The sequence below is a fragment of the Pantherophis guttatus genome, chromosome 1 (genome assembly GCF_059756535.1).
Source record: "Pantherophis guttatus breed Tessera chromosome 1, ASM5975653v1, whole genome shotgun sequence".
In the NCBI taxonomy this organism is placed as follows: domain Eukaryota; kingdom Metazoa; phylum Chordata; class Lepidosauria; order Squamata; family Colubridae; genus Pantherophis; species Pantherophis guttatus.
This window is the reverse complement of record NC_142063.1, coordinates 111,190,034-111,217,075: the sequence shown is the minus strand read 5'-3', so window position 1 is coordinate 111,217,075 and position 27,042 is coordinate 111,190,034. Positions and strand designations below refer to the sequence as shown.

The window sequence follows — 27,042 nt, the reverse complement described above, 5'->3', positions numbered from 1 at the left end:
AGTACTTCTAGGATGTATAGGTAGTCCTTGGCCTACAACCTTTTGTTTAGTGACCACCATTCAAAATTACGACGACACTGGAAAAAGTGACTTATGACTTTTTCACACATATGACCATTGCAGCATTCTCATGGTCACGTGATCAAAATATGAACCCTTGGCAACTAACTCATTTATGACGGTTGCATCATCTCGGGGGTCACATGACCTTTTGCAACCATCTGACAAACCAAGTCAATGGGGAATCCAGCTTCACTTAACAACATTGTTACTAACTTAACGACTGCAGTGATTCACTTAACAAATGTGGCAAGCAAGTCATAAAATGGGACAAAATTCACTTAACTCTCTCACTTAGCAACAGAAATTTTGGGCTCAGTTATGGCTGTTAAGTCAAGGACTACCTGTATAAAATGGCCAGAATGTGAAGTTCCTCCAGCAATTCTAATAATAATCAATTGGTCTGCAGCAAACAAACAAAGTTTGTCACTCCAACTCAACGACAAAGACATAAATTTGTTAGTGGCCTAAAAAGGATGGCACTATGGAAAAAAAATACAGTTTCCAATCATCAGCATCACTGTTTCATATCATTATTTACTGAACTTTGACTGGCTCTATTTTTTCCTTCTTTTATTCTTATCATAATAGTAAGATAAAAGATACAAGATATGCTGCAATATGTAATTCTGAAAAACGCATATATACCATTGGCCCACAAGGGGATGGGTTTGCGAGGCTGACTTTCATCATCAGTGGAATCGTCGCTATTCAGATCCATTCCATAGTCATTCAGATTGACTTTGAGAGACTTTGTATCTTTCAGACCTTGGGCATCCACTCGGTTGGAAGTACTACTATAAGATTTCTAAAATACAGGCAAGGTTGAATGCATAAATTAATGTTACAAACACAGCAGTTATCAACAGTGGCTCTTTGTGACTACCCTGCTTGCTTTTCCAAAATTTATGCATAACTTTTTCATGGAAGCAGCAGCTAAAAGTTACATTGTGACTTTATATACACAAAGATTATGGAAAGGTTGTTGTTCTCCAGATGTGTTTATAGACAAATGAATAACAGAATTTGAAGCTCTTTATGCCAACAATATACAGTAAAATCAATAGTAAATATTTACTGTCTAAAAAATAAGTAGAAAGAGGCAGATGACTGAACCACAGAACCCAAATGATTCAGCTCTGCAAGTTTCTAAAAATAAAGTAAGGGGATGACAGTGGGTAGAGGCAAATTTTCTATTTGAATATGTCAAATGGAAACAATTGTATTAAAAAAGAACAAATGACTACATAATTTTGGCTGGTTTATGTACCAGCACTAACTTTGCTTCAACACACTTCACAAACTAAGAAACCCATCATAATAATGTCTCTTCCTCCTTAAATGGCTGAAATAATAACTCTAGGCTCTCTTACTAAAATCCTGATAGGTATTTTTAATCAAATTTTTGACCAGCCCATCTAAAAACATGGGATCCATTGGGGAACAGGAACTGAATCTAGTTGTTATTATTACTATCTCACTTCTTAAAGTCTAGTATCTGCTACCTCTTTTTTTTAGGTATTCAAGCTATAACCACTGTCATATGTTGATAAATTTGTAGATTCTTTAGTACTCAAGTTAAATGTACATGCCTGTCTAAAAACTCATCTTGCTTTTAAAACTAGTATAAGCTGCAAAATATTGGTGGGCATATTCTAATTTTTAAGAAATAAAGTGCTCTAGGTTTCTATTGCAACCATTCTTGAAAGAGATATTTTCATAGGGTTTTCATAAGGTCAGATCTAGATAAGGAAGATAATTTGAATAGACAAACTGAGGGAGAACAAAAAGTAACAGATTTTTTGAACTGCTAAATAATCTTCCACAAGCATTCAGGGTTGCAGCTATGTTCATATATCATGTGATCACTGGCAGAATTTGGGGCATTTATAACCTTTACAAGAAGCTTTTACTTCCAAAACAAAAGCTGTTTTTCTATTCTCTGTGGGTGGTAAAAAATCATTCCAATTGCATCCAGTGTACATCTTACAAACAAAGGCTCTGATAGCTACTGCTAATCAATTTGAGTGGTAAAGTAGGAATTCTCTCCAAAATCTTATAACAATTTTGATGCAACAACAAATAGCATTCCAAATAGTTCAAGGAATTTGGTGCATACACAATATCAATAAAAATATTGCACAAACATTTAACAATTTTGGAAATATTACAGTGTTATCTTTGGATATTTGTTCATAACAGTTGGCCAAACATGAGAATGAATGAAGTAAATAACTATTTTAAAGAGAACTTTGCTGAACTTTATAAAAAAAGGACAGTACAAATTTCTTGTTCTGTGGCTTAGATTGCTGTGACAAGCAAATATTTTCATAAGCATTTCTATTAAAATGTGCCAGTGATTTAATTACTTAACGCATTGTAAGCCGCCCTGAGTCTCCGGAGAAGGGCGGCATATAAATCAAATTTAAAAAATAAATAAATAAATAAAAATTAGCAAATGCTACAGTATGCTAAGATATTTTTAATATACTCCAATATTTTATTTTGCTGAAATTTTAATAAACGTGTGTCTAAAGTTTGTAAGACTTTATTATCAAGGAATATTTTAAATTGAGTTTGTCTAAGATCTTGGACATTTATACTTCAAACATTCTAAGCTTTATCTTGTACTGATTAGCAATAGCTTAGCTAAAATGAAGATGTTTGAATGTGAAACAGTAAGCCCAAAGTTTTTTTTTTCTTTTAATTCTCTTACTCGTGTTTATGTTCAATCCTTTCAGCCCTTTATCTTCTGTTGCACTTTCCACAGAACTGGAAGATTAATGTTTAGCTTGCAAATGCTGAAGTCCTTTGTATAACAACACATTAAAATAAATCCAGCTATGACAGAGCAATTTAAACCCAGATTTTTAGTCTCCAAGCAAAATGCCTTTTAAAAATTATTTGAAATTTCAAAATAGCAATATCAGAAAATTCTTTCATAGACACTTGTGGATATCATTATAATTATATGAACATATATGGTTACTTAAAATGGGACTACATTAGAAAATACAGCTTATGTCTCACAGAGCAACTATACTGAGCACAATAACCCTTCCCTTTAACAGAGCAATCAGTGAACTTCATACACCATGTTCCTATGCCCTCTTGTGATCATATACAATATTGCAGAACCTACAATTGCTTATAGCACTGAAATTCCTCCCCTGCATTCAGGTGGATAACATTTTGCAGAAGGCATGTAGTCCAGGAAGTGCTCAATATAAGATTTAAATCAAAGAAGTCACTAAAGAAAGTATATCAAAGATGGCCAAATTAAGCATGGGGAACTACATATTTTGAAAAATAAAGTTAACTGATGGAAATATTCAATATTCATTCAACAGCAAAGCTACTGACATTTCAGGGAGAAAGAATGTATGGAACTCTAGAAGCAACACCTTATGTCAGAAAGTATCTGAGTGATGACAAAACATACAAAGGAAAGAAAGCAATTACACAAGATAACTTTCAATGATATTTGTCTATCTGAAAGCAGAGGGACAGAAGTGTCCCTCTAATTTAGAAGCAGAAAATTATTCCAGGCCTTGGACAATGTCAATACTTTTTACATACAGTTTACAGATCTTTCTCTACTGCTGAGTAAAAATGTTCTTTGCCCATTCTTGGGTAGACAGCAATATGTCTTCCTTTTACGATCCTGATCCTGATAGTATACTTAGTCTTCAGCAAGACTTTCGACAAAGTAGGCCACAACCTACTTCTTGGTAAACTAGAAAAATGTGGGATAGACAGCATCACCACCAGATGTATTTGTAACTGGCTGAAAAACCATATTCAGTGAGCAGTCCTTAATGGTACTACATCTACATGGAGGGAAGTAAGAAGTGGAGTACCACAAGGTTCCATCTTAGGCCCAGTACTCTTCAATATCTTCATAAATGATATAGATGAGGGAATAGAAGGGGAATTCATCAAATTTGCAGATGACACAAAGCTGGCAGGAATAGCCAATACCCCAGAAGACAAGCTCAGGAAGATCTTGACAGACTTAACAATGGGCCCTATCCAACAGCATGACATTTAATATGGAGAAAACCAAGGTTTTACACCTAGGCAGGAAAAACCAAAGGTACAAGTACAGATTAGGTGAAACCTGGCTCAAAAACAGTAACTGTGAGAGGGACCTTGGAGTCCTAATGGACAATCACTTAAACGTGATCCAGGAGTGTACGGCGGCAGCCAAAAAAGCTAATACAATCCTTGGTGAATAAACAGAGGCATAGAATCAAAATCATGTAAAGTATTAGTACCACTTTATAAATTCTTAGTAAGACCACACCTGGAATATTGCATCCAGTTTTGGTCACCACATTACAAAAAATATGTTGAGACTTTGGAAAAAGTGCAAAGAAGAGCAACTAAGATGATTAAAGGCCTGGAGACAAAAATGTATGAAGAATGGTTGAAGGAAATGGGTTTGGCTAGTCTAGAGAAAAGAAGGACTAGAGGGACATGAGAGCAGTATTCCAGTATTTGAGGGGCTGCCTCAAAGAAGAGAGGGTTAACTTATTTTCCAAAGCACCAGAAGGCAAGACAAGAAACAATGGATGGAAACTAATCAAGGAGAGAAGCAATCTGGAATTAAGGAGAAACTTTTTAATAGTGAGAACAATTAACCGGTGGAACAGCTTGCCTTCAGAAGTTGTACGTGCTTCATCACTGGAGGTTTTTAAGAAAAGACTGGACAGCCACTTGTCTGAAATAGTATAGTATCTCCTGCTTGAGCAGGGGGTTGGACTAGAAGATCTCCAAGGTCCCTTCCAGTTCGATTCTGATTCTGATTCAATTTGTTGGTAGAATGTAGCCCAGATTCCCAATCTGCATCCCAGAGATGCACCATATATAGGAGAATACCACACAGAACCTGAAGGTGTAGTCAGGGGAGGAATCAACTTGGAGTCATTCCATTCCTACAAGTGGTTGAAGTCCAACTGCTTTTGAATTCATTAACTCTTATCTAGCACAAATTTAGTGCTGACCGTTAGTTGACTAGATTCTTCTGTATAGATATGAGTAATAAATCAGCATATATGAACCCTAAGGTGTGGTCTTGAATCTTCATGCCTGACATTAATCTTGGGAACGTAACAACTTCAGGTTGATTCCTCTCTTGACTCCACCCTCAGGTTCTGCTGTCCTTCTCCTACAGCAAAGTTTGGTAAATTTGGTTGGCAAGAAGAGAGTTAAAATGCCTTCTCCCTTGTCTTCAGAAATTGTGGGTGTTCCATCACTAGAGGTTTTCAATAAGAGACTGCACAACCATTTGTCTGAAATGGTATAGGGCAGTGATGGCTAACCTTTTTGCCGTCATGTGCCAAAAGCGGTGGGCGTGCAGCGGGGTTGCGCCCACATCCATAATTCAGTGCGCCCTGCCCCCCACATATGCACGCATGACACCCCTGCGCTCCCCCCGCTTTTGGCACGCAATGGCACGGTGGGCCCTGTACACCCGTTTTTCACCCTCCCCAGGCTCCAGAGGCTTTCTCCACAGCCTTCCCCCGGAGGCTGGAAACGGCCCATTTGCCAACTTCCGGTGGGACTGAAAGGCCTGTTTTTCGGCGTCCCCAGGCTCCAGAGCCTTTCTAGGAGCCTGGGGAAGCCTGTTTCCCGACTTCCAGTGGGCCCGGAAGGCCCGAAAATCAGCTGGCCGGCGCACACATGCGCGCCAGAGCTGAGCTACGGCAACACTTGCATGCTCACCGATATAGCTCCGCGTGCCACCTGTGGCACATGTGCCATAGGTTCGCCATCACGGGTATAGGGTCTCCTGCTTGAGCAGGGGGTTGGACTAGAAGACCTCCAAGATCCCTTTCAATTCTGTTATTCTATCTCAAGTTATTGCAGCCATCTGATTTCCTTTCAAGGAGTCACAGTAGTGGCAAAGCCTAATAGATTCAATATACCTTGAAACTTTCTTTAGGCCAGGAGTGTCAAACTCACGTTGTCACGACAGTGTCAATCTTTTTCATGGTTTGGGAAAAAATTAAAGGCAACATCATGGAAACATATCAGGACTTTTTTCCCCTTCGTTAAACCGGGCGTGGGCATGGCCAATGCGTGAAGCGTCCGGCCCATGAGCCAGGAGTTTGACAGTCCTGCTTTAGGCAGTGCTTGAATAGATGACTTCATCACCAAGTCACTTATGAATATTGTACCCAGGTCAATCTTTTTCATGGTTTGGGAAAAAATTAAAGGCAACATCATGGAAACATATCAGGAAGAGATGAAGAGGATGTCAAGTCATATTTCTGCCATAGCAATTTGCAAATGTGGGAAGACTTAAATAACTGACTGCAGGCCTCAATCATTTCTCATCTTGCAGAAGAAGCCTGCAAAATAGTTCCTACTCACCTGAGCAGTTATATTCAGCCACCCACATGCAGCAGGGGCATTTTCCACCTGCACAGCTGTCTTGTCCTGCTGCAGCTGAGCCAGTGAGGCAGGATTCTTTTCTTCCTATTAACCAGAGAAGACTCTTAGTTACCAGGCCAACCAATGTAATTATTTTGCAGTAGTAATTTCACACAAAAACAACATATGCCAATCTATCTATTCTTTAGAACCATTTTCTTCTTAGATCTCCATTAAAGTAATCCATTAATGAGTCCTCAGATTTTTCTTTTTTGCTTTATTTGCTACCTGACTAAAGAAACACACAGTGAAATCCAACATTTGCCCCATTCTCTTCCATCATAATTATTGTTTGTATGTCAAGAAGGACTACAGTTATAACCACTGCCTTTTTCCTAGTCCTAGGGCAAAACCAACTACAGTTGTATAATCTGCTTTAAGTGTATATAATTTCATTTTCCATAAATCACATGAGGAAATGTGTGATTAACAATCTGTTATCGCCCTTAAAAATCTAGAATAGTAAGTGACATGCAAACTTGTCATTCCTTTCAGACACAAACAAAGCGGAAGAGAGAAACGGAAGCCATATATTTTGGAAATGCAGCTGAAAATATTATTTGCTGGCAAAAGCTTGCTTGACCTTATTCCCCCCTCCCAATATTGGCTTTTCAGTAAGTGATCATACCTTTACATTTTCTTCCTCTTCCTTAACTACAGTGAGTTCCTGAATTTTCACCAACTTCTCTTTATCTTGATGCCTTTGGTGCCTAAAAACAAAGCTGAGTTAATTCACAAATACTTGCAGTGCACTGATTGCTTGGGAGTAAATTCCCCTGGGATCACTGTGAAACCCTTGCCAAAAAAAGTGGGTTGGGAATGCAAACTTTCCACAAATGTGAATAGCTTTCCTGGATGTTACCTTCAAAGGAAGTAACATCATTTCAGAGTTGATTATTTGGTTCATCATTTTCAATTTTGATTGTTTTTGTGTCTCCTGTAATTCCTTGAATTTTGACTTACCCATAGTTTAAACCTTCAGAGATTGATTGATTGATTGACTGTTTATTTATTTAATTAATTAATTTGCCACCCATCTTGAATTGGAACAACTCTGGGCAGTTTATAGCATTAAGGAAACAAAATTCTCACCCCTTTTCTTGTCTTGTACTATTGATTTCCAGCATTTTCTTAATCTCTCCAACTGTTCTCCATTTTTCTGGATGTTCTTGAAGTTTTGGCCCTTCTTCCTGAAACCAGCATAGAGAATCAATGTCTTTCATACTTGCAAAAATACATATATACACACATACACACACACAAACAACCACGGAAATATATGTGGAAAAACAAGAACACTTACAATATTATGTTGATATATATGTAGGTCTTTGGTTATTCGGGTCTTCTCCCACGTAAAATTGGAAGTGTCTTGGCGACGTTTCGACGAAGTCTCATTCGTCATCTTCAGGCTGGTGCGAATGAGACTTCGTCGAAACGTCGCCAAGACACTTCCAATTTTACGTGGGAGAAGACCCGAATAACCAAAGACCTACATACAAACACCCGCGAAAACCTGAGAAAACATATATATATATATATATATATATATATATATAAATATATATAAAATTTTTGTTGCAGTAATATATATATATGTTAAAAACAAATTTTAGAAATGAGATGGTACAGCTATTTTTCAAATCTTACCAATATATATTGTCACATCAAGAACAGAATATTCTACCATTCCTCAAGACCCAAAGAAAATAGTGTCTCAACTAGAAAATTCTACATTTATTCTATCTCCAAACACATGGAAATGCTTGGGTCCATGAATGTGAGATACAAAGCAATTCTACTGAATTTTAAAAAGCTACACTAAGTTAACTACCGTGTTTCCCCAAAAATAAGAGCTTGTCTTATATTTTTTTGAACCCCGAAATAAGCACTTGGCCTTATTATTTTGGAACGTGTGGAGCAAGACGGGGCTCCTCTTGCTGTCTTACCTGATTTCCAGCTCTGTCTCCCTAACCCTAACCAGAGGAAATGGCGGGGACTGGCTGCGCATGCATTTAAATATTTTTGGGAAGGGCTTATATTCGGGGGGGGGGCTTATTTTAGCGCTTGGGCTCAAAAGCCCAATTGGGCTTGTTATCAGGGGATGTCTTATTTTCAGGGAAACAGGGTACACTTATTTATACAATCTGTTCATCCTTCATCCCGTTTGGATATTGTTTAACAGCAAGCAGGCAGCAATTAAACAATTTGTAAGGCTTTTTATACTTTTGATCATATATAAATAAAAACACTACTTCTTAATCATGATTAAAGCCCCTTTGGAGTTTTCCTATTCTAGCTGTAGCATACAGAGCCTCCTTCTCAATAATTCCATTTTACTGGAAAGTCAATATAGTGCTTACCATTTGTGGAAATTTTGATTTTCGGACTTCGGACTTTATAGATATTTTTTTCTTTGCCTTTTCTTCTGCTGTTTTCTCCTCTCGCATCTGTGCAAAGAACTTGTTAAAATTCTATCTATTTTATTTTGTGCTAAAGACTGTGTCAGGTTCCAAACAGAAGGAAATAAAAGGAGACAAACCTGGATGGCTGCTACCTTAGTTTAATCACTTCTTGGCACTCACTGAGAATCACAGATGAAAATCTTGTTAGGGCTACTGCCCTGTGCTTCCCACCACCATTTATCCATTAGTTATCAACCAATCATGCGCGCTGCTCCCTCCCACGTGATCCGGAAGTTGGCTTATGTTTAATTCTTGATATTTACAACCAGCATTTAAACAGTTAACTCACGAGTATTTATAACCAGCATCTAAACAGTTAATCCACTTGTTATTTCCGGCTGGCCATAATGATGTCATCCCCCGAGCTATTCTCTCCCGCCAATCCTGTCAGTTCCTGGGAGGCTCGACGAAGCAGATGCTGGGCTGAAACGAGGTTTGTGCGTTCCTCCCCCCACGAATGGCAGCTCCATGCCGACAGCACACTGGAGCTGACAGACTGGTGAGGTACATTACGTAACAAGTGCTGATGGCACAGTGGTTGGAATACAGTATTGCAGGCAAACAGCCTAATAGGCTCAAGGTTGACTTAACTTTCCATCCTTCTAAGATTGGTAAAATGAAGACCCAGATTGTTGGGGGCAAAATGCTGAATCTGTAAACCACTCAGAGAGTGCTGTAAAGCACTATGGGGCAATATATAAGTCTATGTGCTATTGCTATAAGAAATATAGATTCAGGACAAGAGGGGCATTAAAAGCTAACATAAAGTCTCCTTCAACTCTAGGTTGTTTTATGGCTACTTCCATGTGATTTTCTTGGTAGAAAAGGAGTTACAGGTCATGGTTTGTTTTCTATCAATGCAGAATGTAAAATAATGGATTTAAATTATAGGAAAGAAATTTTGAATATTAGAAAAAACATCCTAACAGTAACAGCAAACTGAAATTGGAACTGATTATCTCAACAAATGGTGGGTTTCCCATTCTGTGGATGCATTCAAGCATAGCATAAGTGGAACGACCCAACACAATGTACCAGCTGCTTCTTTGTTAGATTTCTGGCCTAAGATGATGTTTGAACATTAAATGCTAAAAGACAACTGTTAATATATGAAGACAGTCTGTTGTCAGGCCATTTTTCACCTTGTCATTTCTTTCATCAAGCTGAGAAAATTTCTGTTCCATTCTCTTCTTCTTTTCTTCTTCCATCTGCTCTACTCGTTCTCGAGCTTGCAATGCCTTTCGCAGTCGCTCTTCACGCTTTCTGTGTAATATGTAGAAAGCACAGCATTGAAGTTTCTTTGTATTGCTCACAATACAAAATGGGTAATTTTGCTATTATTTTTATAAACATGTATCTGTTCCTGTAGTGTCCACGGTCTACAAAAGTTGCACTACACAACAACAATATCGCTAAAAGAAATTTGTTAGCGTAATCCCTTTTTGCATGGGGGCATAAACAGGTACTGGTACTTAACAGTTTTATCTCTTCCAACCGACGTCTCTTTTCTTCCTCCACTTTCTGCTTTCTCTGTTGCTCTGCTTCTTGTTTTTTTCGAAGACTCTCCAGACGCTGGCGCTCCTTTTCCTAAGATGTTAAGGAAGATTTATATTAACTGAAGTTGCTGTGACCATTTGCTGCTCAATTGCCAACTATTTTTTCTTCCATTTTTTCTATTCAGATTAAATCACACCAAGGAAATGTGGCAGTGCAAATATGAAACACCAGCACGTGCAGAATGACCCATCTCCAAAATAAGAGTGAACAGTGGTTTTAGGGCAGTTAAGTGTTTTTAAACAATTTGAAGCACTAGGATCACAATCCAGAAAATAAGGAAGATAGTTACTTACAACAAACTCCCCCTTTGTAGAACGAACATGGAAAGAAAATACAAATCAACTTCCAGGAACACAAATGCCTAATGACTATTTCATTTCATTTATCAGTGTGATTGAATAACAGCCCTGTCTACATTGATGAAGCAAAAGACTAGAAAAATGCAATATGGCAGCAGGCTCAGAATTAATACCTTCATTATCCTCTACACATAGCAGGCAAGGACTTCAGCACTGAAAGTACTGTATACTCAACCCCTACTTTTAAGAAATTTCAGATACGTTTCAAGTAGGCCTGGGCAAAACAAGAGACTTTCTTTGTTGACTTACTCTCCCCCCCCCACCCCGGTGTCTATTTCAACTTGGTTTCTCCAGGAGGACGGGAGAGAAGGGGGCAGGTGTAGGGAGAAACAGAGTTGACCACATTCAGCTTCTCTTACGGGTCTCCTCAATGGACATCCCTCTATTCTCATAGTGCCATTTTCTAATATTTGATAGAATCAATGTGTTCACTCTAACTCTTTAAGCATAGAACTGTGTTATAATAATACATTTGTATCATTGTTAATATCATTAGTAGCTAGTTTTCTTATATTTATCTCATTTTATCTCTCTCTCTCTCTCTCTCACTCACACAGAGAGAGAGAGAGAGAGGGAGGGAAAGACTCTTAGCCCTACAACATAACTGAAACTGGAGTTAGATTGCATCATGCAGAATATTTTCTCTGCCACAAAGATCTGGTTTCTCTAACCAATTTTAGCAGGAGTTCTTGATATAGAGATTGTTATTATTTCTAAACTTAAATGAAAAAACCTCTTACCTTGGTCGCAGATCTACAAGGAGTACTATGTTTGGGGACTTTGTTCCCTGAAGACCCAGGAGATTTGAGAAGCTGATTCTTTTGCATGGTTTGAAAGAAGTTTTTGAAAGGTCGTATTATCTGTCAGAAAAGTATACATGCTTTTACTGCTTAGGCATTACCCACAAGAGTATATTAATATAAGAGTATATTAATAAAAGTAATATTTTATGGATAGATATAAAATATTAAAAAGTATATTTATATTAATATAACATAAGAGTATATTAATAAAAGCTCAAACTGCCCAAAGAGCTGCTGATCCAATTTTACAGAGGAATTATTGAGTCTGTCATCTGCACCTCCATAACTGTCTGGTTTGGCTCTGCAACCAGACAAGACAAACACAGACTTCAACAGATAATTACAACTGTAGAAAAAACAATTGCTACCAACCTGCCTTCCATTGAGGATCTGTATACTGCACGAGTCAAAAAGAGGGCTGTGAAAATATCTACAGACCCCTCACATCCTGGACATAAATTGTTTCAACTTCTACCCTCAAAACGACGTTATAGGGCATTGCACACCAGAACAATTAAACACAAGGACAGTTTTTTCCTCGAATGCCATCACTCTGCTTAACAACTAATTCCCACAACACTGTCAAATAATTTACTAAGACTGTATTACTATTATTCTTCTCTTCCTTACTAGTATCTATCTCTTCCCACTTATTACTATAACCATGTTGCTTGCATCTTTCAATTTATATTTTTTTATTTGTTTCCTAGTACAGTTTTATAGCTTATTAGTAACCTTGACTATCACTAAGTGTTGTATCTTTTTATTCTTGATGAATGTATTTTATTCTCTTTATTTACACTGAGAGCATATACACCAAAGACAAATTCCTTGTGTGTCCAATCACACATGGCCAATAAAGAATTCTATTCTATGATATTTACCTACCTTGGACGGGCCAGACATTGGCAGCATTTTCTTTGCAGAAATGGATGTGGTTGTATGACTGAAAGGACTAGGATTTTTATCTTCTGTGCATGAAGGAGCAGGTAGGTCCTCCACTGCTTGTCTATAACTTTGCTTCCTGGGGGGGAAAAGAATTCACAAAGTTTTCTCAGTTACACAATGTACATATTCTTGCTTAGTGGATTAACTTTAGACTTTAATTATTCAGCATATCCAAAAAGTTTGGGAGTTCTTCAAAAACTAGTCTCTTCAAAAGGAAAAGTGAAAAATCTTGAAAGTCTTAAAGTTGGTGAAAAGAGAGAAATAGAAAAAGGGAAGGAGAGGGGATGTATGTAAGTATGTGCCTATAAAGCACTGAAAATGAATAATAATAATAATAATAATAATTTTATTTCTATACCGCCCTTCTCCCGAAGGACTCAGGGCGGTGTACAGCCTGTTTAAAAACACAAACAAAACAACAATATAAAATTTAAAATAATTAAATAAAGTGGCTCAGATTTAAAACCCCAATAAATTTAAATATCCCAATTTAAAAACTATTGTGTTGTTAGTCCGGCCTGGCGGAATAATAGGGTCTTCAGTGCGCAGCGAAACGCCCGGAGGTCGGAGATCTTACGAATTTCCGGGGGCAGTTCGTTCCACAGGGATGGGGCTCCCACAGAGAAGGCCCTCCCCCTGGGCGTCGCCAGTCGACATAACTTGGTTGACGGCACCCTGAGGAGACCTTCCCTGTGGGAACGGACTGGTCGGTGGGAGGCTATTGGTGGCAGAAGACGGTCTCGGAGGTACCCGGGTCCTATGCCATGGAGTGCTTTAAAGGTGGTAACTAACACCTTGAATCTCACCCGGAAGACCACTGGGAGCCAGTGCAGCTCGCGCAGGAGGGGTGTCACATGGGCACAACGAGTTGCGCCCATAACCACCCGCGCGGCCGCATTCTGGACCAGTTGGAGCCTCCGAGTGCTCTTCAAGGGGAGCCCCATGTAGAGAGCATTACAATAGTCCAACCGGGAAGTAACAAGGGCATGAGTGACCGTGCGTAGGGCGTCCCGATCCAGAAAGGGCTGCAACTGGTGAATCAGGCGAACCTGATAAAAGGCCCCCCTGGCCACGGCCGTCATATGCTCTTCTAAAGACAGCCGTGCATCCAGAAGGACACCCAGATTGCGAGCCCTCTCTGTGGGGGGCAGAGATTCACCCCCAATAGTTAGCGATGGCACCTGCTGACTATATCGGGGCGCCGGAAGCCATAGCCACTCGGTCTTGGAGGGGTTGAGTCTGAGCAAGTTCTTCCCCATCCAGACCCGCACGGCCTCCAGGCAGCGAGACATCACATCAAGGGCATCGTTGGGGTGGTCTGGGGTGGAGATGTACAGCTGAGTATCATCAGCGTACAGATGGCACTTCACCCCAAAACCACGGATGATCTCACCCAGCGGCTTCACATAAATATTGAACAGGAGGGGCGAGAGGACTGACCCTTGCGGCACCCCCCATGTGAGACGCCTCGAGGTCGACCTCTGTCCCCCTGCCAACACAAACTGCGAGCGGTCGGAGAGGAAGGAGGAGAACCACCGCAAAACGGTGCCCCCTATTCCTAACCCCCTCAACCGCTGCAGCATGATACCATGGTCGATGGTATCAAAAGCCGCTGAGAGATCTAATAGGACTAGGACAGAGGAGCAACCCCTGTCCCGAGCCCTCCAGAGATCATCCACCAACGCGACCAATGCCGTTTCTGTGCTGTACCCCCGCCTGAAGCCCGACTGGTACGGGTCTAGATAGATAGCTTCATCCAGTTGTCGGGAAAGTTGTCGTGCTACCACGCTCTCAACAACCTTCGCCACAAAACGAAGGTTGGAGACTGGACGATAGTTAGCTAATTCAGCCGGGTCCAGGGAAGGCTTCTTGAGGAGGGGCCTCACCACCGCCTCTTTCAAGACGGCAGGAAAGGCACCCTCACTCAGAGAAGCACCTATAATCCCCTGGAGCCAGCCTCGTGTAACCTCCCGGGAGGCCAGTACCAACCAGGAGGGGCACGGGTCCAATAAACACGTGGCGGCACTAATCTTACCCAGAACTCTGTCCACATCCTCGGGAGTCACAGGATCAAACTCCTCCCAGATAACATTCTCAAGACCTGCCCCGGTCTCCTCCCGTGGACTCATCCAATCGGAGTTCAAGCCATCCCGAATCCGAGCGACTTTATCATGCAGGAATTGCACAAAATCCTCAGCACGACCCTGCAAGGGATCTTCCCGTATTCCCCCCCGAAGAAGGGAGTGGGTCACCCTAAACAGGGCAGCTGGGTGGTTCTCTGCAGATGCGATAAGAGCGGAAAAATGGTTAGATTTTGCCGCTTTTATCGCCACTAGGTAGGTCTTGATATAAGACCTCACCTGTGTCCGGTCAGAATCGGATTGACTAGTCCTCCAAATGCTCTCTAGGCGTCTTTTCCGATGCTTCATCTCTCTCAGCTCTTCAGAGAACCAAGGAGCTAATTGAGATCGGCATCGGGTCAGAGGCCGCAAAGGCACGACGCTGTCCAAAGCTCCAGCGGCCGCCCTTTCCCAGGCGGCCACCAGTTCTTCAGTCGAGTCGTGTGTTAGAGTCTCAGGAAACGGCCCAAGCTCCGTCAGGAACCTTTCGGGATCCATCAGGCGCCTGGGACGGAACCATCTGGTTGGTTCCGTCTCCCTGCGGCGGGGGAAAGCGGTAGGAAAGTCTAAGTGAAGGAGCGAATGATCTGTCCATGACAAGGGTTTGATGTCTAGGTCCCCTCTACCAAGATCATTCAACCACTGACCAGAGATAAAAATCAGGTCCAGAGTGTGTCCCCCTATGTGAGTGGGGCCTTGAACTAACTGGGTCAGGTCCAAGGCCGTCATGGAAGCCATGAACTCCCGAGCCACCTCTGACGACCCACCTGTGGATGGGAGGTTGAAATCCCCCATGACAATAAGTCTGGGGGTATCGACCGCCACCCCGGCAATGACGTCGAGTAGCTCGGGCAGGGTTGCTGCCACGTGGCAGGGAGCCAGGTACGTAGTCAGCAGACCCATCTGCACCCCACGGCCCCACTTCACACAAAGGGACTCACATTCGGCTATCTGAGGAACAGTGGTCTCCCTCGGATAAAGACTCTCCCTAATGATCACCGCCACTCCCCCACCCCTCCCCTGGGCCCTTGGCTGATGAAATGCACGGAAACCTGGCGGGCACATCTCTACGAGGGGGACCCCCCCCTCTTGGCCCAACCAGGTCTCCGTAATACCTGCCAGGTCTGCACCCCCCTCCGAAATAAGATCACAGATAAGGGAGGCCTTATTAACCACTGACCTGGCATTACATAACATCAGCCGCAGACCCTGGGCATGAGGCTCTATACAACCCAGGACACGAGTCACGCATTGGGGGCCGGAGTGCGCAATCGCTCGGAGACAACGTGTGCGCACCCCCGACACTTGATATGACCCCCTGTGCCCGTCATACCTGCCCCTCCCACTCATACAACACATGAAGTGTTGTACTTTCATAAACTGTGAGTCCAACCGTTCACAAAATTCTGTTTCATAAAAAAGCCAGTGAATGATTTCAACCCATTACTTATGGACCACATTTATAATGGCAATTTTTTCTTATTTTAATATTATATCAAAAAAGAAAGAAATTTAAAGAATTTAAAGAAATTTATTTATTTATATCCTGCCTTTAATATTTTTGTGCATAACTCTGAGTGGTGAACATACTGAGGTGAAAGGGTACCTCAGACTCCTTCTGCCTTCTGTTTTCCCCACAACAGCAATCCTATGAGTGGAGCTGGACTGAGAGAGAGTAACTGGCCCAAAGTCACCCAACTGACTTTCATGGCTCACAGTCTCCTGGTTTCTAGCCTGATGCCACAACCACTAGACTAAACAGAATTAGTATATGTAGCTATTATTTCTATACTCAAACCATAATGTTCCATTTTTTTACCTTTTTACCAATCCCTTCTCCTCCAAAATTTGGCATAGGAAAATGTTTAGATAACTGGCAAATAGTCACTTCTAAATTCAACACCTAATACTCAATTTCATGAGATAATTGTAGTTCCAGATAATTTCTTATTGATAGAATTAAACCATTCATATTTCATTTCATAAATGTGATACTGACAGGTAAATGTATATCAAAATAGTATGATTTATATTCTTTAAGTATTAATTGTTAGCAAGTTCTCCAACATGCTACTTGAGACGAAAGTCAGCAGTAACCACAGTAAAAACACAGATATTAACTTCAATATTATTTCAAATCGTGCACCCTGAAAGATACGTTGCCCATGTTATTAAATCATTTCACTCTGTCTAAATTCAATGACATATTTATGTAAATTTTCTAAATTCAGTTTTTCTCTAAGCAATTGCAGTATTACGTATACAGGTGGTTCTCACTGAAGCAGTCTAGACTATAATACCTATAACAGTCTGACTACCAGAAAAATGCACAAGTTTACAGGAAATCTTTATTTAAAAAATGCTTGTAACCTAAAAGATAAATATCTAATATAAAGTCTAGCTAGTTTCTAAATAGCTCTTTCTAACTAAAGCAATTTTAGGTAACTGCTCACGATGATTACTGTTCTGAATTCTGAGAAACCATTCCAGGGAGGGAAGGAGGGAGGGAGGGAGGAGGGAAGAAGGAAGGAAGGAAGGAAGGAAGGAAGGAAGGAAGGAAGGAAGGAAGGAAGGAAGGAAGGAAGGAAGGAAGGAAGGAAGGAAGGAAGGAACTTAGGTAACTGCTCACGATGATTACTGTTCTGAATTCTGAGAAACCATTCCAGGGAGGGAAGGAGGGAGGGAGGGAGGAGGGAAGAAGGAAGGAAAGAAGGAATACCGGATATTCTGCATTTGTTCATGGGGACTGCTGTTCCTGGGTAAATCTTCAAAATTACTGATGTGGGAATCAGTAATGGTAGTCTCAAGTCTGTCTGCAAGGAAAGCACAATTAGTAAGAGAGGTCTTGCCACAAAATCCATCTTTTTGCCTAATAAAAACTGCTCAGTTGAAATAAAGCATATATTGTAGATAGAATTTATTCCTAGTAGCATTAATATAAGTAAAAAACTATATCAAGATTCAAAACTGCTTCATAAAATGCTTTTAATTATAATGACAAGGTGGTAAATATACTAGCAAATATGTTTATGTTATGACTTAAAAATAAAAGTCTAGACAAACATCATACACATACTAATTATATAGGGAAAAGCAGAATAATTTGCCTGTGGGTTTTAACAGCATTTAATGAAAACTCCTATCTGTCCATAACATTATTTACCTTTACTGCAAGTCTTGTCTTGGTGCCTCTCAAATTGTGTTGGATTGTGCATAGGGGTGCTAACAACTAGACTAGGTGCATCCAGAGTACAAGGCTCTTTTTGTAGACTGTTCAAAGGCTAAGGAAAAAACAATATATTATTTTTGCACTTTCTAAATAAAGAGATACGAAGAATATTGCTCTTACCATATTTTCCCATTTTTGGGCTCTCATTTTAAGATGAATATATGTGTCAAGATACTAATTGGTTAGAAAAATCAAGGAAAAAAATTAAAGCAGTAGGACTATCAATGGGAACAAATGCAAGAAAGGTTTTAATTTTTGTTAAGTAAGTAACATTTCACATAAGTATGTTATTGAAGGTAGCAGCTCTTAGCTGACTCTCTTCTTAAAAAGATGGACAGTGTTTGGATGCGATGAGAAATGGAAAAATAAATTCAGTAATAGGCAATGGCAAACCATTTCCACATTGTTACTAAAAAAAGTAACATTAACATGTTTCATCAGGGGCTCCACTATATGTAAGTAAAGGGAGCCTTTACTTACATATGAATACAATAACAATCATTTCTCACATTGTCCAAGGAAGGAAAAGAGGAATGCCATAACATCCTGTTAATTTTCTATTTTTCATCTTCAAGAAAAGCAAAATTACCGGTTAGTACCAAGTAAGAGAGACTCAGTGAAAGCCATGAAAATACTTACCAGGAAGAGGAATCTGAATATATGTTACATGTGAAGATCAAATAAAACTTCTTCTAAACTTTCCAGAGTCTAGAAAGACTAGACTATGAGGAATAAGTATGTATCTGCATAGACTGCGATTGAAATGATACTCTATAAAACTATCATCTGCAATTTAGCCCAGACATATAAACTGGTCCATAAAAAGGAATAGAAAAATCTTTTTGTAGCAATATCTTGCCTAGGTCAACAGAGATTAAGAATACCCCACACTTTGAAGTAGTAACTTCAAGTTACTCCCTTTACTTCACCGTTATACAATGCTAAAGCCCCTTAAATGAAATAATTTCACAACACTAATTTTTCACAAAAGACACATATGAATGGAAAACAAGTGTCAAATAAAAGCGTTTTCTCAAAATCTTATTGGGTATTAAGCTGTAGTGTTGAAGTTGAAAGCTATACTGAATAGCATATTTATTTTCTGTCCCAGCAGATCCTATGCATTTAGATGGACCTAAATCAGGGGTGAAATGTTCCCGGTTTGGACTGGATCGGGCAATCCGGTAGTGATTGTGGCAGGTGGTTCGGAGAACTGGTAGCGATGGCGTGAGGCTCCGCCCACCTGCCCAGGTGTCATTACTTCCTGGTTTTAACCAGGAAGTAATGTGTTTTTTACCCTCTGCGCATTTGCAGGTTTTGTGCATGCGCAGAGGGTCTGTGTGCGCACGCGTGCGGCACGTGAACTTCTGAACCGGTAAGGAAGGTAAGTAGATTTCACCCCTGACCTAAATACATTGATTTCAGTAAGGTTTGATATTCTCACATTTCCATAGAAGTAAAATTCTTGCATTCTAATAAATGACTTGAGACACCAGTCACCCACAGCCTTGACTAAATAATTAACTGGAATGGTAAATTCAACTGTATAACTTTAGAGCTATCTTAAGAATTGTGATCAGAGTTCAGAGAACTGCATTAAAAGCAAAAGGCAATCCATCATGTAAACCCAAATAGGTACATCTTCAAGACCTTACCTCTCCTAATTCAGCGTTCTGTGTCAAAGGCCTAAAGAGAGAATTTGGGCAAATATTAACCATTCTTTTTTCCAGTTTTCATTATTTTGTTTAAATGTACTGTGATCAACAGACATTATTTAAAGACAACATAAAAACAACAATGCAAAAAAACAGTGAAAATGGATGTCTGTGTGAACACAATACACACAAAACAGTTACAACTGTTACAACCAGTCCTTGTATTTATGACTTTTGCAGGTCTGTAGAGCAAAGTAAAGTTTTAATAAGATCATAAGCATAGTCACAAATTCACTTAGCAACTGTTTCCTGATATCAAGTGTGGTTGTTGAATCAAGATTATCTGTGTATATACCCACCACGCTATTTCCTTTCAGAGAAGCAATGTTATGTAAAATATAGGGAAAAGTCAAATGTAAAAAAAAAAAGAGAGAGAGAGAAAGGTAGGAGTTAAAAGGGAAAAAAAGGAAATCCAACTAAACTTTATTTTAGTTTTTAGTTTCCAACAAAATCATTCATAGGGGTCTCCATAATTTCTTACATTTATAGGCCATATGAGTTTCCATTACTGATTCATTACTGATTTCCTTACTGGGTCTTGTTTTTCTTTCAAATTACCAGCTCTGACATTTTCAGGACCTCACCAACTCCATTCTATCATAAATGTGTCTTCCTATTCTTCATCTATTCATTTTTCTTTTCCTTCATATATTCTTTCATATATTAGCTTTGTAATTTAATCCTCATTAATTCTCTCTGAGTAGCCATATCAACAATGTGTAGAGCTTCTTTTTCACTTCTATATTAAAACCACATTCATTCACCAATTCATTCTTGGTCCTACTAGTACATCTTTCTATTTTACTACTCATATTTCTTATGCAACTCATTCCCACTACAGCCAACTTATATTCACATTTCTTCTAACACTTCCAGCTCTGATTTCCACATAAGACAGTAGGAAGAAGGACACTCTTAAATACACACTCTTAAATTTGCATTTTTTTCAAACAATCCTCACAACAATCCACATACTACTCATTATATTTTACCAGTATCTATGTACACTATTTTCCCTTTCATTTCTGCATCTTTAGTAAACTTACTAAGGCACACATACTCATTTACTTGCTCTGATTTTTATTTTTTAGGTATAACTTGCAATCATTCACTCCATTTTCCCCATCATCTATCTCATCTTCAATATCTTAATGTTCAATATGAGCCATGTTCAATGCATCATATAATCATATAAAATATATATGTTTGCTACAAATCTTTTAGATTGTAGATTCAAACAATATGGCGTCATCTCCAATCAACAAATATATACTCAATCAACAACTAAATTCTCAATCAATAGATTTCTAAAACCAGTATATCCTCAATCAACACATTTCTAAAACCAGTACATACAATTCATAAATAATCATAGGGACACCACACATACACATATATACTGTTCAGTGCTGAAACATTAGTATCTGCACAAAAGCAAAATTTAAAAAATCTCTTTATTTTTCTTATAGCAAAAATGAGCACCAGTTGACCATTAATTTTTAATTAAAGGATTGTTCAAGATTCTTTGCTGCCATATTAATTTTTCACCAAATGCTATTTCCTGCACTGATAAATCATTAAAATGTATTTTAGTTTTCCAGAATTTTGCCACAGTTAATCTAAGATCTAACTATTTAAAAAAATCTAATGTTCCATCATTTATCTATCCTACAAAAAATGGAACATAATACTTCAGTAGAATTATTACAAATGATTTGAATTGTACAATTTCCTAAAATGCAAGCAATGATCAGTCTTTTTAAATAAAAGAAGAATTTTACTACAATAATTGATAACTTAAGTTGACAAATGAACTATTCGATAGATGGAACTGTCCTTAAAGAGGGATCACAGGCAAAAAGATGGGAGATATCTGGAATGGGTTGTATAGGCCATTTAACAACAACCTTCAAAGACATGCACTATTGAGAAAAATAATTCTTGAAAATACTTGTCCCAAAGAAATATAAATACCTACACTGGTAAACTCAAGAATTAAACCAAAGTAAATAAACAAGAAAAAAACTGAAAGTGATGTGTATATCTATATATGTGTTTATAACATTCACCCACCCACCCATCACAAATTTAAACCTTGGATAATTTTCTTCCCATTGACTCAAACTTTAGGAAAATTTTGTTGTTTTGTATTTTATACAGTCTAATGATGTATTATGATAATCTTTTCTCCATTCCTCAAAAAAGAGTTGGTGGCACTGATGGAGAAGAGATGACCACCAGGAATAACCTCTTTTCCAGTTCTAGAAAAACACAACTTCTTAATCAGATGTCTGAATGCTACATGATTCTGAATTGTTTAATATGGTATTAATTTTGAATACTGTATGTAAATAGAACCATAAGATTCTAATCAAACCTTTTTTAAAAAATTTCAAACTATTTCCAAAGTTTACAACAGATTCAGAAAATGTTTGTTGATTCTAGATGAAGTTCGGCAAGGTTTAAATTATCAAAGTCCTTTAAAAGTTTTCAAGAATTTGCTTACCCAAGTTTGTGGTTTTCATCATTCAAAAATACTTCAGTGGAACTATGGCCTGGAGAATGGAAATGTTAGAATAAATAAATATAGTAAGTATAGGAGTACATACTATGAGTATTGCTTTCAATAAAAAAAGAAACTGCACACCCAATGTAGGACGAATTCTAGCACTTTACAACATTTGTTGTTTTTGTCTTGTTTTTATCTTTTAAATACTTTGTAAACCACTCAGTCTCTGGAAAGTCACTGGCAAATAATAATAATAATAATAATAATAATAATAATAATAATAATAATAATAATAATAATAATAATTATTATTATTATTATTATTATTCCTTACATTCATCCAGCAAAATAGACCTACGTTGTCAAACAAAGCCTAGCTTTGATCAGTACAGTTCCAGTGGAAACAGAGCTGGTTATTCATTCCAAAAATTATATTCATTTGGATTTTCATAAAAGATACATTATGCGTACCTGTAATAATGTTTATTATAAGCATGCAAATTCTGCTGACAAAGCATAGTTTTTCAGGAAACATATTACCAACAAAGACTAGGAACACTTTAAAATAACTGAATAAATTCAAGATTTAAGTTTGACTTCATAGAGTTGGAAGCGAATAATGCTCTGCAGAGCCATATCAAATTTGAATTAGAAAAGGGGCAAGCCCAGATATTAATCTAATATATTAGAATATATAATTGCAGTAGATATAGTTTTAAATATGCTGAGGTCTCTGAATTGTAAAGAACAATATATCAGATGTGAAATAATCAGACTACATCAGATCCAATTACAAGCCATTTACACTTTCACCATGCATGACAAAAAATGATGAAATTTTGCATTTTTTTTTATCTTTAGTCCATCTTTATTATTTTATAAGTAATTCAAGACAGCAAACATGCATAAAGCTCCTTCCTCTCCTACTTTCCCCATAGCAACCATCCCATGAGGTGAGTTGGGCTGAGAGAGTGACTGGCCCAAAGTCACCCAGCTGGCTTTCATACTCGAACTCACATCTCTTGTTTTCTACGTCCGCAAGTTAACTTCAGTGGGAAATGTAAGCAATGCTTACATTTAAAGTACTCTGAATGTGTCTTGAGCATTGCAAGATGTCCCTTTTGAAAGCCCTGTATCATATTTTTATGGGAAAAAACAGTTGGACCTATCAACTCTCCTCCAACTTATAACAATTGCATAATGACATGGTTAATTGCCTTCACTTACAGCTTACTCGACTTGAAGCAGATGATGAGTCCTGAACTGCTTGCTTCCTGGCAATTGTCCTGCTGATGGATTTTCGAATTGTGCTTTTTCTTTTACTGCTGAGCGAATATTTTTCCACCAGTGAGATCCTTGGAGTTTTGTGTGGTCTACTTAGATGACGATGGCCTGACAAAGACCCTGTGGAGGCAGCAGAACTTTCTTTCAGGCCTTGGGAAAGTTCTCCTTCTGGATCCAAATTATTAACTAATTCTTGGGGTGGAATCTCTTTTCCAGGTGTGTGCTTCCCATTTAAAGATTCTTTTAAAGTGGTTGTACTTGGTAATCTTGATTTAATCCCATTTTTTTCTGCCTTTATTGGATCAGTGATGTCTGGAACTACCATTGCAGGACTGTCTGACATGGTGGGAATCTCAGTGATCCTCGAAATATCAGCTAAATGGTTATCTGAATGCACAATAAAAAGTTCAGGGATTCCATTCATGACTTCATTTCTTTTTTCTTCTACTTCACCATTTTTACAACAGCCAGGAACAAGTGATTCCCCTACTGGTTCCCTAGCTATCTTGTCAGACTGTACTTTTGAACTTCCCTTAGAAGAGTTGGTCATAATATCTGGCAAAGATTTTGCATCTCCTACGTTGAGGTTATTCAGTACTCTTCTTGGAGAAAGCTTCTGAAAGGATTCAGTCTTTACACTGCCATGTCCTTTAGATAATCTTAAAAGAAAGAAAGAAATGATTAATTCAAAAATTAAAAGAATTTCAATAAAATTGTTCTGGTAAAAACTAAAATAATTCTCTATATTTCCTACATCACATAAATACTAGATTGACTAGGCATCTAATAAAATATAGAACAATTTTTCTCAACCTTGGCAACTTGGCAAGATATGTGGACTTCAACTCTCAGAATCCCCCAACCACATATCTTAAGCCCACATATCTTAAAATTGGTATAGAAACTACTAGGTGTAGTTAGACAAATGCATGAGCACATAAATGTGTCTTAAAAATACAAAATAGATAGGATTAACTACTGCATGCTTATTTGGGAGGAAACTTCCTTGAAAAGAAGTGAACATAAGGAACTTTTACGTGTCACGTTTTTGCCCTCCCCAGCCCCCAAGAGCACTCTGTCGGCATCCCAAACCCTTTGCACATCCCATTTTTGCTAAAACTGTTTTTTTGTGAAAACGGGACGCGCGGGGCGGGGTTTGGGGAGGCCAAAAATGGCTGTATTCAGTGTATAATATGCACCAACATTTCCACCCTCTTTTGGGGGGGGGGAAGTGTGTCTTATGGTGTTTTTACATGGATAGATACACAGAGGGACTGGAGAATATATGCAATTTATAGCACAAGAAAAATCCATACAGCCTGAGACCTTTGGGTACAATTCGAAAATATAAAGCTTAAATATTGTTAGCTATTTTTCTACCTTTTTCTAATTAGTTCTTTATTTTCATCCTTAAACAATGAAGATCGCTTCTTTTTCCGATACTTCTTCTGAGATGGGGTTTTGGGCATCAGTTCAGGTTCGGCACTAAAGTTGTTACTGGTCCAAAATAATAATAATAATAATAATAATAATAATAATAATAATAATAATAATAATAATAATAACAACAACAACAACAACAACAACAACAACAACAACAACAACTATTGATCTCAAGAACTGCAATTAACATCAATACAGGGAAGTCTATATCTTGCTTAGATGACCCATGCTGAAATGTAACTTGATGTTATTATCTGACCAACTTGTATTCCTTACATTGATAACAAAGGAATCATTAAATCAGGATAATTAATAAACTCCTAATTAATAAGACTTTTTTGGAAGAGAATGGACAAAGAAAGTCCAGTATTATTATTAAATTTATGTCACCTGACTCCCAGTGACTGGTGTAAGAAAGGCCTGCTTTCCTTCTCAAGAATGGGAATCTATGTATTTTGCTTTTCTTGCAGAAAAAGGTAGCTTTCAATTTACAGCAGTTTGTTTAGTAACCATTCGAAGTTACAACGGTATTGAAAAGTGACATGACCATTTTTCACACTTAAAACTATTGCTGCATCCCCATGGTCATGTATCAAAAATTCAGACACTTGGTAACTGACTCATATATGTGACAATTGCAGTGTCCCTGGCTCATGTGATCACTTTTTGCGACCTTCTGAAAATAAAGTCAATGGGGACACCAAATTCAAGTAATAACCGTGCTATTAACTTAACAAGTGCAGTGATTCACTTAACAACTGTGGCAAGAAAGGTCGTAAAATGAGGCAAAACTCCCTTAACAACTATCTCACATAGCAACAGAAATTTTGGGCACAACTGTAGTCATAAGTCAAGGACTACCTGTAGTAGAAACACTGCTCTATGCTACAGGTTTTTAAATGTTTTCAGGTTGCAGGACCTACTGGTTAGAAATAAATACCCAAATCACTGACCAAGAGACAAAACTCTAATGTAGGGGTGTCAAACTCAAGGCCCACAGGCTGCATCCAGCCCAAGTGATACTTAGATCTTGCCCACGGGGCTGCCCTGGAAAAAGTGAAGGACCAGCCTCTGCCAGCAAAAATGGAGGCGAGGCCCTCCCGAGTTCTGTTTTTGGTTGTGACGGCCTCCTGCAGTCGTCTGCCAGCGAAAATGGAGCTCAAAATGACTGTGCGCGGCCCTTTCGAGCTCCATTTCTACTGGCAGAGCGATCAGTCCAGTACAGGCACCCCTAACACAAGTGATGTCAAGATAGCCATACTTACCCCGGCCATATCCGCCCCCCCCCCTCAGGTCAAACACAACCCTGATGCGGCCCTCAATGAAATCGAGTTTGACATCCATGCTCTAATGATAGCTGGGTTTAAGTAATTTATTATTGTTTTGCCTTTATTCACTCTCAGAACTCCCAACTGTTTTCCTGGAACTCTAGGATTCCATAAATCATTTTAAAAAATCCCACCCTAGGCAATAAACTTTGCTGTGTAAATATGACCCCCAAATCAATTTACAGCCCTTCGGTGTAAAAACTTAACACTTTTTCCATTTTGCAAGATTCAAGATTCTATACCTATCAAATATCTTCATGGCTTCTTCCTCAATTTCTCTCAACCACACCAAGCACTTATGTTCAGCATTGAACAGGAATTCTGAGAATTTTTGATTGCAAACATCTAGAAGGTGAATGGGTTGTCTTGCTTCAGCCATGATGCTGCATAAAACAAAGGAAAAGGAGAACCGAAGGCAACAGAATGTTAAAGAAATATTTTGTTTTCAGATGTGAAAGTCAGTTGTGCACAGCCACACTCTCAAATTTTTAGTGAAGAAATCAAACATGATATTTTTTGCTTTCTCATTTTTGGGGTTTCTTATCTTGATTTGATTTCTACAGTTAGTAAGTAACAAAGTAAGTAATAATACTACAATTTTTCTATAAGAGAGTGCAATGACACCATTTTTAAGAAGCCCACAATCACACTTACAGATAACCATCCCCTGAAGACTTAGTTAAATTCTAGCTAGTTGTTTGGGGGGCACATTCATTTTCTTGACAATTTCTATCTGAAAAACTTAACAGAAAGAACCACAGAGGAACCAGATGCAGACCCGAGG

The 27,042-nt window shown here is 38.6% G+C and overlaps 1 protein-coding gene across 2 annotated transcripts in view; it reads right to left on the bottom strand.

Annotated features, from left to right (window-relative positions):
- The window catches only part of LOC117667014 (inner centromere protein-like), a 29,027-nt gene that overhangs the window by 1,523 nt on the left and 462 nt on the right, over window positions 1–27,042 (bottom strand). For both annotated transcript variants that reach the window (XM_060687781.2, XM_060687780.2), the window contains exons 2-17: window positions 26,501–26,641; window positions 24,868–24,984; window positions 23,431–24,146; window positions 22,201–22,249; window positions 19,635–19,665; window positions 17,914–18,031; window positions 17,470–17,563; window positions 12,571–12,706; window positions 11,620–11,739; window positions 10,441–10,550; window positions 10,106–10,226; window positions 8,862–8,948; window positions 7,591–7,688; window positions 7,127–7,208; window positions 6,439–6,543; window positions 709–868 (exon numbers count right to left, since the gene is read on the bottom strand). In XM_060687781.2, coding sequence (XP_060543764.2) covers window positions 709–868; window positions 6,439–6,543; window positions 7,127–7,208; window positions 7,591–7,688; window positions 8,862–8,948; window positions 10,106–10,226; window positions 10,441–10,550; window positions 11,620–11,739; window positions 12,571–12,706; window positions 17,470–17,563; window positions 17,914–18,031; window positions 19,635–19,665; window positions 22,201–22,249; window positions 23,431–24,146; window positions 24,868–24,984; window positions 26,501–26,637 — 2,281 coding nt within the window. In that variant the 5' untranslated portion in view covers window positions 26,638–26,641. The remainder of the gene's footprint in view (window positions 1–708; window positions 869–6,438; window positions 6,544–7,126; window positions 7,209–7,590; window positions 7,689–8,861; window positions 8,949–10,105; window positions 10,227–10,440; window positions 10,551–11,619; window positions 11,740–12,570; window positions 12,707–17,469; window positions 17,564–17,913; window positions 18,032–19,634; window positions 19,666–22,200; window positions 22,250–23,430; window positions 24,147–24,867; window positions 24,985–26,500; window positions 26,642–27,042) is intronic.